The 13,190-nt window shown below is 40.5% G+C and overlaps 1 protein-coding gene across 1 annotated transcript in view; it reads left to right on the top strand.

The window, feature by feature from the left end:
* The window catches only part of SPAG16 (sperm associated antigen 16), a gene marked incomplete at both ends in the record, with an annotated part of 350,116 nt that overhangs the window by 171,089 nt on the left and 165,837 nt on the right, over window positions 1–13,190 (top strand). Inside the window, one exon of the mRNA XM_079538894.1 lies at window positions 7,451–7,594. Coding sequence (XP_079395020.1) covers window positions 7,451–7,594 — 144 coding nt within the window. The remainder of the gene's footprint in view (window positions 1–7,450; window positions 7,595–13,190) is intronic.

Raw genomic sequence — 13,190 nt, forward strand, 5'->3', positions numbered from 1 at the left:
AGCACAGAGCATACCTTTCCCTGCTTTGAAAGTTCGTGTGAAGGAGGTGCAGGAGGAAAGTGACCTTGAAAAGTTAATGCATTTGTTTCTTATCGATTTAGAAAAGTGAGTTGACCCTTTAATGCCCTAATTGCAAGTTATATTTATAAAAATTTTCTTTAGCAACCTTGATAATTTAATAGAATTTACCGACTAGTAAGTTTCGAGTAGTGTCATTCGAAACTCTTATATGCCACAACACTGCTCCTAATCATCTGTGAAAAAGCTGCCATGCAACAGGAGCCTGGGAATTGCTAACAATAATGATGAAAACTAATTCAAACCAAGCCACAGATAGGAGCTTTGGAGAAAGCAATCTGCATCTTTTCAAGTTGGTCAAGCTAAAATTGCCTTTTAGAGAAGCAGTTTGTCTTTCATTACAAGGGAAGACAAGCTATTATCTCAGTACTCCACGAGCAAAGGTCAAAAACAGGCAACAATTAGGTATTGAGTAGGGAAGGGTTTATGCAAGTTTGCCTGCATTGCCTTTCTCTTTGCCTTGTGTGCGAAGTGGTTCATCGTCACTGGTTTGGTGTAAAACAAAGGAAAGGAAACAAAACAAAACAAAAAAATATATATATGTTCTTGGCAAAGTTTGGCCTGTGATCTGGCCAGAGTTGGGGAGTTGGCATGGGAGGTGAAATCTCTTTCAGAACAAGATGGAAGACTGTGCAGACCTGGGGGAATCTGATTTCAGTGCTGTTTTGAATGCTTTAATTTTATGCTGCTGACAGTAGCAGCCATGGTTTAAATCATTCCTGGCGGGGGGGTGTAGTGCTCATTCCCCAATGGAGTCACTGGGGGAAGATGTGCGTATTTCAACGTTTTTTTATTGCTTCCAGTTTTTTGTTGCTGCTCTTTCTTTTGGCTTAAATACTTCTTGCAGTGCAACGGGTACCTGGTAAGTTGACTCAGCTTGGAGAATTGATTCGGATGCATATGAAATGAGAACTTTGTGAACTCACAGTGACTCATGGATTAGTTGTTGTTGTGGATTTTTAAACATTTAGACTCATAGAAGTATCTCCAGGCGATGTGATTTCTGTCCATTGTTCCGTGCCCAACTTTGTCATCATCTGAATGGTAGGACAGTGGAAATAAAGAAGAAAAACACAGCTAAGATCAGCACAACAATAATAAACTGCAGTCTGAAAATAAACAGTAGCTTTCTCTGTAGCAATTGCCTGGATTGCCCACTGCTTTGGTTTAAGGCAGGTGAGAAATGCTGTTTCTGTAGTGTTTAACAGCTGACATTGTAGACAAAGTGACTTTTTGGGCCAGCAGTAATTATCAACAACCTTGTAAGCAAAGGGAAGAAATGAATAAACGAAGATTCTCTCAGAATTGATTTAGATTCATGCCTGTTGTTGTTTACAAGCATCCTAGATGAAAGGCTTAATGTTGGGTTGCTGAGGTTTGCAGTACATGAGTATACAACAATGTGGACAATTTATCATATAGGTTCTAGGAAAATTCTCTTTCTGTGATGTGATTAAGGGCTGTATCTTGAGAGGGATTATGTATGTTTTTAAGCTAATATGCTGTGAAATGATCAGGACTTCAGGCAGTGCATAATTCAAGAATATGCATACATCTAACCTAAATAAAACACATGCAAATCAACACGATAGTTTTGAATTTTTCTAAGATGTGATGTAGTGCTAAGCTTAGCTGTTAAGAAGATAATGATTTTAGAGTGGCCCAGCATGTCCGTAATCAAATCTAATGCAGTAAAACCTAGGTAGGTTACAAATACTCAGAAAGCTATTACAAATTAGTGGGTTTTGATAATAGCAAACACAGTGGATAAAGCGATCAAGCACGGAGCATCACAAAATAGGCTCTACTGTCTTACCACTACAAACGTGTTTATATCTGTGAGTGATAATGATGCGTTTAGTACAATTATTTGTGGAGGCTTTGTATGCTGTGCAGTATTTGCTTTTTGAAGTTCTTTTTTTTGTTATGAAGAAAGTATGTGAATTTATGCTTTTCCACAAGAATAAATACGTTTGCAGCTAAGATTGAAGATGCTTTCTGCATAATAGTGTGAATAGGTACATTAGGTAGCATTTCAAATTATTAAGTGTTAGGGCCTCTTAGAAATGTGGGTTGAAGTTTCTGTATGGCTGTCTTCTAATTATTGTCTCAAGGCTTGCTGGTCAGGCAAGACAGATGAAACGAGGAAGGGTAAGGTAATAGGAATTTTAGGATAGGAACTTAGGATTTAGAATAGGAACTAAGGAATAGCAACGGCTATTCCTCCCAATTCCTGTGTCATGGGACCTCGGGAAGCAGAGCAGGCTTCTACCAGACAGGACTGGACTGTGAGTGAGATCAGTCACAGACTGCATTTACGTGAATGAATCAGAAGATACAAGCTCTGTGCTGTGGGTGCCTTTCTCCTACTTACATTCTCTTCATAGTTTGTGTTTCATCCTTTTTTTTTTTGTTTTTTTTTTCCTTTTCAGTTATTTTCTCTTTTGCAACCTTTCTTCCCTGTTCCCTTCTGTTACAAAAAGACATTTTAAGACCTCAGACAGAAACGCAAACCATTTCAGTTATGCTATCCATGTGTAATAAGCCCCTGAATTAAATGTCAGGGTCACAATTGTTGCTCAAGCACACTGGCAGGTGAGACCACCAAGCCAAGATGAGAAGATGGTAGAAATAACTGTTCTAGTGAAAGGTGGTTGAAAGAAAACAAATGAGGGCAAAGTGTAATGGGCATAATAGCTAATGAGGCTTGTGTGGTGTGTATGCTGGGTGATGTGGCTGAGGGCCAGACCGCATCCAGCTTCTTGCTTGCTCAGCAGGGCAGGAGGAGGAGATAGGCTGAGAAACTAACAAGATGCAGACTTTCCCTTGATACACCACAGGCTCTGCACAGACTGCCATTCCTGTCAGGAAAGTTCTTCTGGCGGGGTCTCTGCGTGGGCTGGGTGGCAGGGCGAGCTGCTTGCAGCACCTTGCTGTTTGCAGCTTGGATAAACTTTACACTGAGGACCAGATTTTGACAGGAAATTGAGCGTGAGAGCCATTTTGGTATATCCTATTGTCTTTGCTGCTATTAGGGAGGTAAAGAGAAGTGCGCTGAAAGGTGTTTGAGAAAGGAGCTGAGTACTTGGTCCTGTTGCTTGTGCCCCTTGGTCCCTCTGCACAGTGCTTGTGATGGCAGAAAAGAGTCCATCCTGTCTGCCAGCTGTGGCCTTTCGAGCCATCATCAGGTAATAATCAGCCTTTCTAATGATGTAAAACTCCTGCGAGGTGTTCTTCCTCTGTATTGGCCCTAACATTAGAGAGCAAGGCTGCAGAGGGGTGATGGCACGGACCCTCCTCACACCGTACCCCGCTAACTGAAGCGCCGTGGATTTCTGGCCTCCATTTCCCTGCAAACACAGGAGGTAAGAAACTGCCATGCAGTTACATGGTGCAGCCTGCACATCTTATGTTTGTAACGGATTGGGTTCTCTTGGGTCTCAGCACTAGCTAGGTGCCAGCAAAATTGGGGCTGGAATAAAATTTCAGCTTTTAAAAACTCTTTAGGTTTTTAGGCCCTATTCCAGCAATGTAATTAGGTGTATGCGTGTGAAGAGGATCCCTGATTTCAGTAAAACAGTTCCTAAAATTTAAGCACACATCGTTTTGCTTTGAGGCCTTAATGAAAAGCCATCCTCTTGAATTTGGTGCCTGTGATATTCCTGCCTTCAAAGCTTGCTCTGCTTTTCCATTCCAGCATGCTTGGAGAACGTAATGGTAGAGGTAGAGAGAGCTGTGTTTCCCAAAGTTTCCATTACAAGGCTGGGTTTTGAGCCGTTGTTAATTTCACCAGGGTGTCGCTCCTCAGACAGAAATTTTCTGTGTTAAGTTTAGAGTTCTGGACTCCTGCTGCTCCTGCAGTCTCCTGAGATCTTGTACGCTAGAATTGCTGAATATCCAGTAATTATTTTTGTGACCTATTCTAGCTCCCTGAAATTCTTTTTGAAAAAACAGTTGATTTTCTTCTTATACCTTAGTGTCTTGTATCTGTGAAATTGGGGTTAACTGCAGTTATTTGTGAGAAGTGGGTTGAGGTGGTGCTTTTATTAAGTTGGTGATTGCCCCTCGGGTATGAGCGCTACTCTGTGCAGTGGATGAGCTGGGATTCCGGAGGAGCACTGCTACTGTAGGACTTGGAGGCACCTCAGGCATCAACCAGTCTGGTCTGCCTGAGTAATAGGTGCAAGGTGTTCTGAGAACTTGAAGATTAGCCTAATGATAGCGGGTAGCTGTTGGTTCCAGTGCTGCAGAAATCTTACTGCCAGAAAGCTTTCCTTATCATCAAACTGACACCTCCCTGCCCCGGTGCAGTATAGTCAGTGTCGGTGTTAAAACAAACAGACAGATTTAACACTTTTTAACCAGCAGATTGATTTTGTACATATGGAGTGATCAAATGCAGTATGTATTGAGACTGAAAGCGTTTTGCATCTTGAAGATAGCATATTTTTATGTATTACTCAAAATAAATTAGAATAATCGATGATTGTTTTGAAAGCAAATTACTGGGAGTACTATCTGTCTTCCATGGCAAGTGCTGAAGAAATGAGAGTGGCTTATAATGCCAAAATGAGTTGTGTAAACATGGGTACATACACACTCAACAGCAGTGAATCTCTGAGTTTCTTTTTCTTGACTGAGTCTTCTCTGATCCCACTTCCATCCCAGAGGAGGAGAAAACCGATGTTTCTATCACACGTGTTCCTTTATTGATTTTCATTGCAATCTACCCAAAGTCACCTGTGCTGGAAATAATTAGAGCCTGTGAGCAGAGATGAAGCAAAAATCTATAGTGTGCTGCATTGCCAGAAATGAAGACAAGGATGTCTAATTAACACTGTGTATAGAACTCTCTTTGGATGAATGGGCTTCCCTTTCTCACAAGCGGTGCAACAGTGCTTATGTCACATACTTGCTGTTAATTAAATAGTGTGCACTGTGTCCCTACAAAATTGGCATGGAGGAAAAAAACCGTTGGACAGCAACTTTTATAAGAATACTGCAATTAAAAGTCTGTGAAACATGTTCTTGTGGGCTTGTTGTGATGACCAGAAGTTTTCTTCTGTGTGATACACACTTGATGGATGGTCTTTAAGCTCTCCAGACATGTCTTATCACTGGATAAGTTCAGACTTCTCAAAAGCTGGACTGGAAATGTGTTGGGAGGGTTGAGGGAAGGAGAAATGTTCCTTGGAGATGATGCAGGGTGCCTGGCAGCACAGCTCGTATTGATGGGCAACTGCAGCCGAGACAGGAGTGAAGTCTGTTCAGAAAGCAAGGAGGGATCCAACTTGTGTCAACTTCCCTTTGAATCTACAGTGAGAGATGCCATGGTGACTTAATGTAAGTTGTATAATGCATCTACAGAAGTAACTGTTTAGGAAGATTGTAAGAGAAAGAAGTGATAGAAAGTCTTAATAAGCATGCACTCAACTAACACAAAATATCTTAAGGGAAGAATTGGAAGCTTAGAGATGGAGGGCTTTCTATCTGAATTATCTGAAATAGATTACGAGAAAAACTTCAGCTAATCAATGTGATGCTTATATGCACTACTGTGTGCATGCCAATAAAGATTCTGTTCAATGCAACCTGTCTTGATGTTTCAGAACCTGAGGAAAGAGCAGATGATGGATTCATCTCTTACAGATATCCCACTAATTTGTCTTGAAAGTGGGGTCCTCTTTTTGCATAGCACACTTGGTAGTGCTACATTCCTGCATTTATTCCAGGCAGCATTGTTGTATCAGGATTTTTTGTGTCAGAGGTCCCTGATGGTAGGGGAATTCTGGGAGAGTTGTTCTCAGCCAGTAATTTGCAAGCCACTGGCATGCCTTCTCAAGATTTTAATTTCTCTTCTTTTATCTCTCTTCCCTCCTTGCCATCCTACGTATCTGTTATGGCCAATCTAAATGATACAGGTGCTCTCTGTGCGTCTCTGGAGAATTTAAATAACGTCATTCCCTCCTTCTCTTTTCTCCTGCAAATGCCAAGGAAGTTACTCTTATTTAGGTCAAGACGAAAAAAAAACAAACAAAAAAAACAAAACAAAACTTTTTTTTCTCTCTCAGAAATTAGAGAATGAGTAAAACCCAAATACTTTGTTCTAACAGAGATTCAAGTGTTGAATCTGTAGGAATCTTCCTAGACTGTGTCTTAAACTGCAGGAACAGATGGGCTAGTTGACGTGAGTGTGCTTTTGGCCTTGGTTTGACAGAGGGAATCATGCTTCCCCATATAGTAGAACCTGCAGTTCTGGTTTAGGAATTTTATGAAATAATGACAGTGCAGGAGGAAGATCCTATTTCAAAAAAAGATACTTTTATGATAGAGTAATTGTGTGCGTTTTATGACCTCTCTTTTCTTCCCATTTAGCTGCTTGGCATCTTCTCTCTCTATTCTGGTTCTGTTTTATAAGCATTTCTCTCTGAAAACTGTCAGCTCTGGTGCACAACTGAAATAGGTGCATGCACAGGTTGTGATTCCTTTCTTCTTCGTTGCATTTTAATTCTGAACTCCAGATTAAGTCTGTTTAAATAATACTGGGACTTCATTCAGCTCCTAGACACTTCTTGATGTTCAACAAATGGTAAAGCATAACAATAATTTAAATCAAATAACCAAATCTGTATGAAATATGCACTTGTTACCTTTTCAAGAGATTTATTTTCTTCTCTGGATCCATTTTGGGCTGTGCTACGTTTGCCAAATCAAAAATAAACCAAGTTTGCAGTATAGGGGCGTGATAAGTATGTGATTTCCATTATGTCCCGGTGTGCTGTATAATGCAAAATGGAAAACGTGTTTACATGATTTGAGTATAGAGTTGAAATAGATTTTCTGACCGTAGCCTAATCCCAGTGAATTGGTGCTAAAGTGATGGCAGAGCCAGTAGCTACTGGACTGCAATTTGAGCTATTTCTCAGTGCTAGAAGACTCCAGACCTATAGGACAGTGGAGAAAACAGTCCTTTTGTCCTTGTTCCTTTCAGCTGTCAGCAGCAGGCTGGCAAGCAGTACTTCTGAAATTATTTTGGGTGGGGAATAGTGATTCATGCTGGTTGTGGTTGTTTGCGTTATCCTGTTGGGTTTTTCTAAGAACAAACAAAGTGCTCAGAAACATACGCTGGAGTGTTTTAATGCACTGGAACTTCAGGAGGGTGTGGGAACAAGTCTGGTTTCACAGATGTCAGTCATGTTCTGCTCTTTCCATCAGTAGAAGCAGAAACTCATCTGCGTAGCAAGTATTTTAAATTCTGATTGTGATAGAGAGCGTCGCACTGCTTATTAAGTCCATCCAGAAACAGTCATGTTTAGATGTTGCTGAAATGATACTGATACAGAACATGACCTGCCTCTCTTTGGTTTTGCAGCTTGGCCTCGCATCCCCTGAAAGACACAGTAGTCACTGGCAGTGATGACCGCCTCTGGAAAATGTGGGCTTTTCCTGATGGGAACGTCATCATGGTGGGTGAAGGTCACACTGACTGGGTTTCAGGCTGCTGCTTCCATCCAAGGTTAGTGCAAACAGTCCCCTGAACAAGTACTAATCTCTTCTGGGGAGTGCTTGTTTGCTCTTTCTTTGCTCACTGGCCTGCTTTGATGACTTTCTATTCTCAGCGTAACCCTGTGCTCTCTGCTGAATTTCCAAACATGTAGATAAGTGTTCCTCTGGCTTTTGCTGTGTTGACTTAACATTGATTGCTTTTAGTATTTTGTACGTCTTAAGCTTTGTCCACGTGCCAGTGCACGTAACAAGGAGTAAGAAGCTTTCAGATCAAGTTGACCACTTATTCTTTGTGTTCATGCACTGTAACAAACATGGTTCCACTATTAAAAATACAGAAAATTTGTTTTCTTGTCTTATTTGTCACGTGACTAAATGAGTTGTAGCTTACCTGGAGAATAAGAGCATGAGCTTTTCTCCTTTTTCTTTATGCAGATTTGAAGCTGAATTAGACAAATGCGAACGTGGGAAATGAGAAACAAATACTTAGGGTACAGTGGTTCCAGAAATGAGTCAGAAGTTTAGTAGATTTCTTGATTGTTCTGATGAAAATAGTGCTTTTATACTGTAAGAAATTTTTTTTTTTTTTTTTAAGGCTGAGTCTGTGTACTGAAATGATTTTGCTTCACATTTTTGAGGCTGCAATTGTGATAGAGCCTGTTACTGTTAGTAAAGGTCAGTTAGGGTACTCACCTCTGGGTTGCTTATAAAAGGAGCATTACTAAGCTTCTAACCTCCTATTTTCCTTGTATTTATTACTCTGTATCAGTTCTTTCCTTCAAGAGAAGGAAAAGCATCCTATTGAACTTCTTAATTCCTCCCAGTTTTTGATATGGTTGTGAGTTACATGTGTGTGCAGTCCTCCAAGCACTCTAAAATTCCATTTTTCAAAACCTCGGGCAGCTGGAGTAATGTTTCCTGCGGCAGATTTTAAGCCCTTCTGCTTTACTTCTGCACCCTTTCTTTCCTCTTGTAAAACATAGTCCACGCTCATGCTTCACGATATTCTATTTCGTGTGTATATCCTTAGAAACAGTTTCATAGATTTGAAAGGAAAGAGTGATATGTGACTTCAAAATCCCACATAGTTGAGATGGGAAGAAGAGAGACAGTCTCAGCTTCTAACGTTAAGACTGTAGGAAAAATTTTCCATTATTGGGTGACAAGTTGCACCAAGTTTGTGAGCATGCTGGACATCCTAAGCCTAACTTCCAGCTGAACAGAACGCTGCCTTGCTTCCTACCAGTTATGAATATAAAACTCATCGTAGCGAAAGAAAGGGAAATACAATTAGAAGAGCATGTTATCATTTATAAAGCTGCTGGGCATGCTAATCAGATTTCGATAATGCATTGTTACCATGACACCCGCTGACTCAAAGACTCAAAACTGTTTTCTCATTAGTCTTTGACCAGAATACAGTCCTTTCAATAGACTTTCCTATTTCTCATTCAATTATTGAAATTAAAATGAGTTGAGGTACATCATTATTCACTTGCAGTATAAATTGACTCCTGCTGAATGCTCTGGAGTGATTCAAAAGCAGTGCTTCTACAATATTGTCTTATGTTACCAGAGAAAATATATAATGTGACAGAAGGCATTTAATCATAGTTGTTTTTTTTTTTTTTTTACTCTCCTGTATATCAGGTATTCCAGAAATGAAAATAATGAAGTAGAAATGGAAAGTTTTCAGAAAAGTTTTCTGGAATCAAATATAGATAGCCTAGTTTTGTTTCTATTTTAAATATTCAGTAGGATGTTCGTGCAGAAGTTGAAAAGAAAAATATTTTTGTCTGGGCTGTTTAATTGCGTTATGGAAATACGGGTTAAATTCCTTTGTTTCTACATTTTCTTTGTTGTCCTCTAATTTTTATCTTCTGTACCTATAAAATCAGGTTTAGATCAATCTCTGCCTCTAGTCTGAAAGGTGATCTGTGTACAGTGGGTAGATGAGAGCATGTGATGTGCTGAACCTCCTGTCTATACGGTGCATGGTTGCACTGTGCCTCATGTTCTTCCATCTGTAGGCTCTCACTGCGCAGTGGTGGCTCCCAGGGCACTGGAACAGGAGCAGAGCAGCTCCGTGTGTGCAAAGACAGCAGGACATCAGTTGTGATGCTCTCTGCAGATTTGAGTGCAGAATTTTGCCTTGAGCTTTTTAAATAAAAGTAAAACTTCAAACAGGTGCTGTTATCAGCAGAGTACAGCAGCTGGATGGAGGGAGGAGAACAGTGCTTCCTCTCTGAAGGTCAGATGACAACTGGTCATAGTTCAGGAATAAACACGCTTTCGATTCCAGTCTGGCTGAATGGTACTCTGAATTAGCTGTTGCAAGTGCCTGTCACTGTTGTAAACTATCACAGGAATTACATTGTTGTTACAGGAATATTTCTCAGCTTGCTTTTTATGTTTGTGAAGGAAAGAGGCATCAGAGTTGCTACAGCCATCCATGTGAACTTGTTAGCTGAAGAGCTGTGCAGCCTGCCTGTAGACACCAGCTGGACTGAGTTGTTTGGAGTAGTAGGTAAAAGCTGCATCTCTTGCGAGTTTCCGACAAATAGGTTGAGGATGTTTTTGAATATACCTTCAAGAACTTGAGTCTGACTGCTCTAAGATATTTCAGGGCATGTGCTGGATTTATCTTCATCGCTACCACTCCTGAATGGCTGAAAGATTAAGCTTTGTGGTGTAGCAGAGGTGTGTTAATGTCCTAGAAAGTTCTGGTGAGCTGTAAAACACCGTATTTGTGCTAAGCACATATGTCTGCCTGTATTAATGCATAGTATCCTTAATGTATTTATAAATATTCAACAGGTCAGCTCTTGTGAAATGTTTGTAGCCCTTTTCATGCAGGCATTCACCTCTGTGGAACACAGTGAATTTCTATTTACAAACCTTTGAATTGGAGGAAAAGAAAAAAAAAAAAGCACCAATTGTAGGTTCTGAAAGCTATTTAAAACTTGCACTGAAAATTGTCAAATTGTCAGCTCCTCGTAGCCTCCTGTTCACCTGAGACAGAGGCCAAATTGCCTGTATCTTTTCAGTTGCTATTTGAACTCCAAGAGTTGCTGAGCAAAGAAATCAAAACTGCTGTTGGTTTGTTTATTATAACAAAAAAATGCCACAAGAGTTATCTTGAGCTGCATGGATTTTCTGTGAGTTTTGTTGCTGCTGGAAAACTGCAGGTGGGAATTGTCTCCTTGGTAATTAGGGGAGAGAAAAAAGATGGGGTAAGTGCATCAAGCATCTTACAAATAAAGGTGGTTGTGATCAATACTGCAGAAAAAGGAGATGATGAGGTCTGATCAAGAGGAAGGTGAGATGCTGAGCCAAAAGAACAATCCATGTTCTCCTAGAACAGAAGCAGCTTTAGATTATGCCTGTCAAAGCTAAAGGAGATGATATTACATCAACAAAAATCTGTGCATGGATAGGTAAGTGCCATGCAAAGACAGGATGTGGGAAGAATTAGCAAAATATCTCAAGAAGGTGGATGTGAGGCCTTGAATAAAAGGGAGGGAGGAATTAATATTTGCAGCTGGGCTGGAATTCTCCAGAAGATTTAGGGGGTTCTGCAGAACATCAGAGGAGGCTATTGACACCAGAGATTTTGGTGTTCCTGAAGTGATTGAGAGGTTAGTGATGATCAGCAATGAAATGTCTATTAATATTTGGTCTGCAGAAGTGCTGGCCTATAAAACCAAGGTCTCTTCCAACTGTGTAAAGCTAAGCAGCACAAAGTTGCTACCAACCTTACGTTGGCCAATGTAGAAGCAGCCAAAAGCTGCTTGCTTTAGCTTTGCCGTGGCTCCAGGGGAACTTTAAGGCATAGGATATAATATGGAAAACACAGTTGGATGCTTGGAATAGTTTTTTTCCACCCTGAAATGTGTGGTGCTGTGAGTACCTGAGTACCTGGTGGTGGCTTCCCAAGTCCAAAATGTTACTGGAGATCCTGAGCATGAAAAAGATGATATATTCTCAGTTCTGAAGAGCAATGGATGATAAATGTGCAACTCTAGAAGCAGACTGTTAGAGCGGAACCGATTTCCTTGTTGCACAGAAACTTTTAAGGGTAAAAAATAGACAAAAAAGCCCTAAGCAGAATTGAGAAGTCAGAATAAACTGAGAAACTGAAATGAGTTATTATTCAGTTAAGTCCTCGGTTTTATTTTAACGTAATTTAAATTTTTCATTGTTTCATCAGTTGGGCTTGTTTAAAAAAACAAAACAAAACAACAACCCTATCCAGAGCTGAACTGTAATGTGAAAAGAAAGCACTGACCATAAAGCCATGCAGTAATCGATGAATGAGGGAGGGCAAGGGAGAACCCTCTGATGGAGCTGTGGGGGAGAAAGGCTGGGTTGAGCAGGGGAGGCATTCATGGGAAGGAGGAGTGAGCAGGATTTGGAGACAGCTGTGATGTATTGTTCAGCAGTAACAGGCAGAATCTGACACTGCCCTCTGCTCGCCGAGTCCCAGAAGGCTTGTGCTAGGAGAAGGGGGGAGATGCTGAGGAGCAAAAATGAGACTCGACAGCTTGGCAGGTATATGTACAATTTCAGCATCTCATAGCGGACACGCTTGTGTAGCTTGAGAGGTGGAGTGCTTTGATTATCAAGGTGAATTGCAAATGGGGAGCGTTCCTCTTTCTTCATCCCTTACCTCTGCAGCTCCTGACTCCCTACAGACCAAACTGGTGAGGAGGGCTCTATTACTGGTAGATACTGATGCGTTTGATCCATGCCAGCCTTCCTGACAATAATAATGCTCTCATATATCAGTGCTCGGTGAAGAAACAGCTTCAGGGTTTGAAGAGAGTGAGACAGATGACCTGACACTAAAACAAATGGCTGGCTTCTGTTCGGTAATGTATTGCAACTAATATTTTTTTTTTTAAATAATGCTATATGTGACCCAGAAACCTCAGCAAAGGGAGGGATTTGATGCGTTGAGCGTAGCTAGGTTCTTTAGTCATGTTAAAACAACTGAGATGGTTTGAGAGAGGTCATTCATAAGAGCTCTGTATTCAGAAACTAAGACTGGTCAGGAAAGCTCCTGTTATACTTCAGAGTCTCTCATTAAGGTCCTCTTGGTGACAGGAGCTCTGAGGTGGCTGAGAATAAGTGGTCCATGAATGATGATCTTTAGAAGATTTCTTCTGCTAGTTTTTCAGTCATTAACATTGAGTACCACACTTTGCAGAGAACCGGGCTGAGACTTAAAAGCCGCTGAATCTGCTCTGAGAATTAACATAAGAAAGAGCTGTAAGACTCATGTTAATCACAAAAGTCTCCATTGGCTATCAGTGAAATAGAAATTTTCTGATTTGTGCCATGACATAGATGCTTTAAAGCCCTATTCAAGGTTTCCTACAGAAACAGATGTTTTTTATTTATCCTTTTATTACTGTTAATAGCTATTAAAGAAATGTGAGATAGACCTGCACATTTTCACATTTTCCTTAGGACTTTCGAACAGTATTTCTGTCATAAAGGCATAATGATTTAATTTCTTAGAGAACCTTTGATTCTCCTGTAGTTGAACGAAGTCTTCAGTTACCGGGTTATGTATTCAATTTGACAGTGGTTAGAAAGTTCTT

This window comes from Tetrao urogallus, assembly GCF_951394365.1.
Source record: "Tetrao urogallus genome assembly, chromosome: 8".
In the NCBI taxonomy this organism is placed as follows: Eukaryota; Metazoa; Chordata; class Aves; order Galliformes; family Phasianidae; genus Tetrao; species Tetrao urogallus.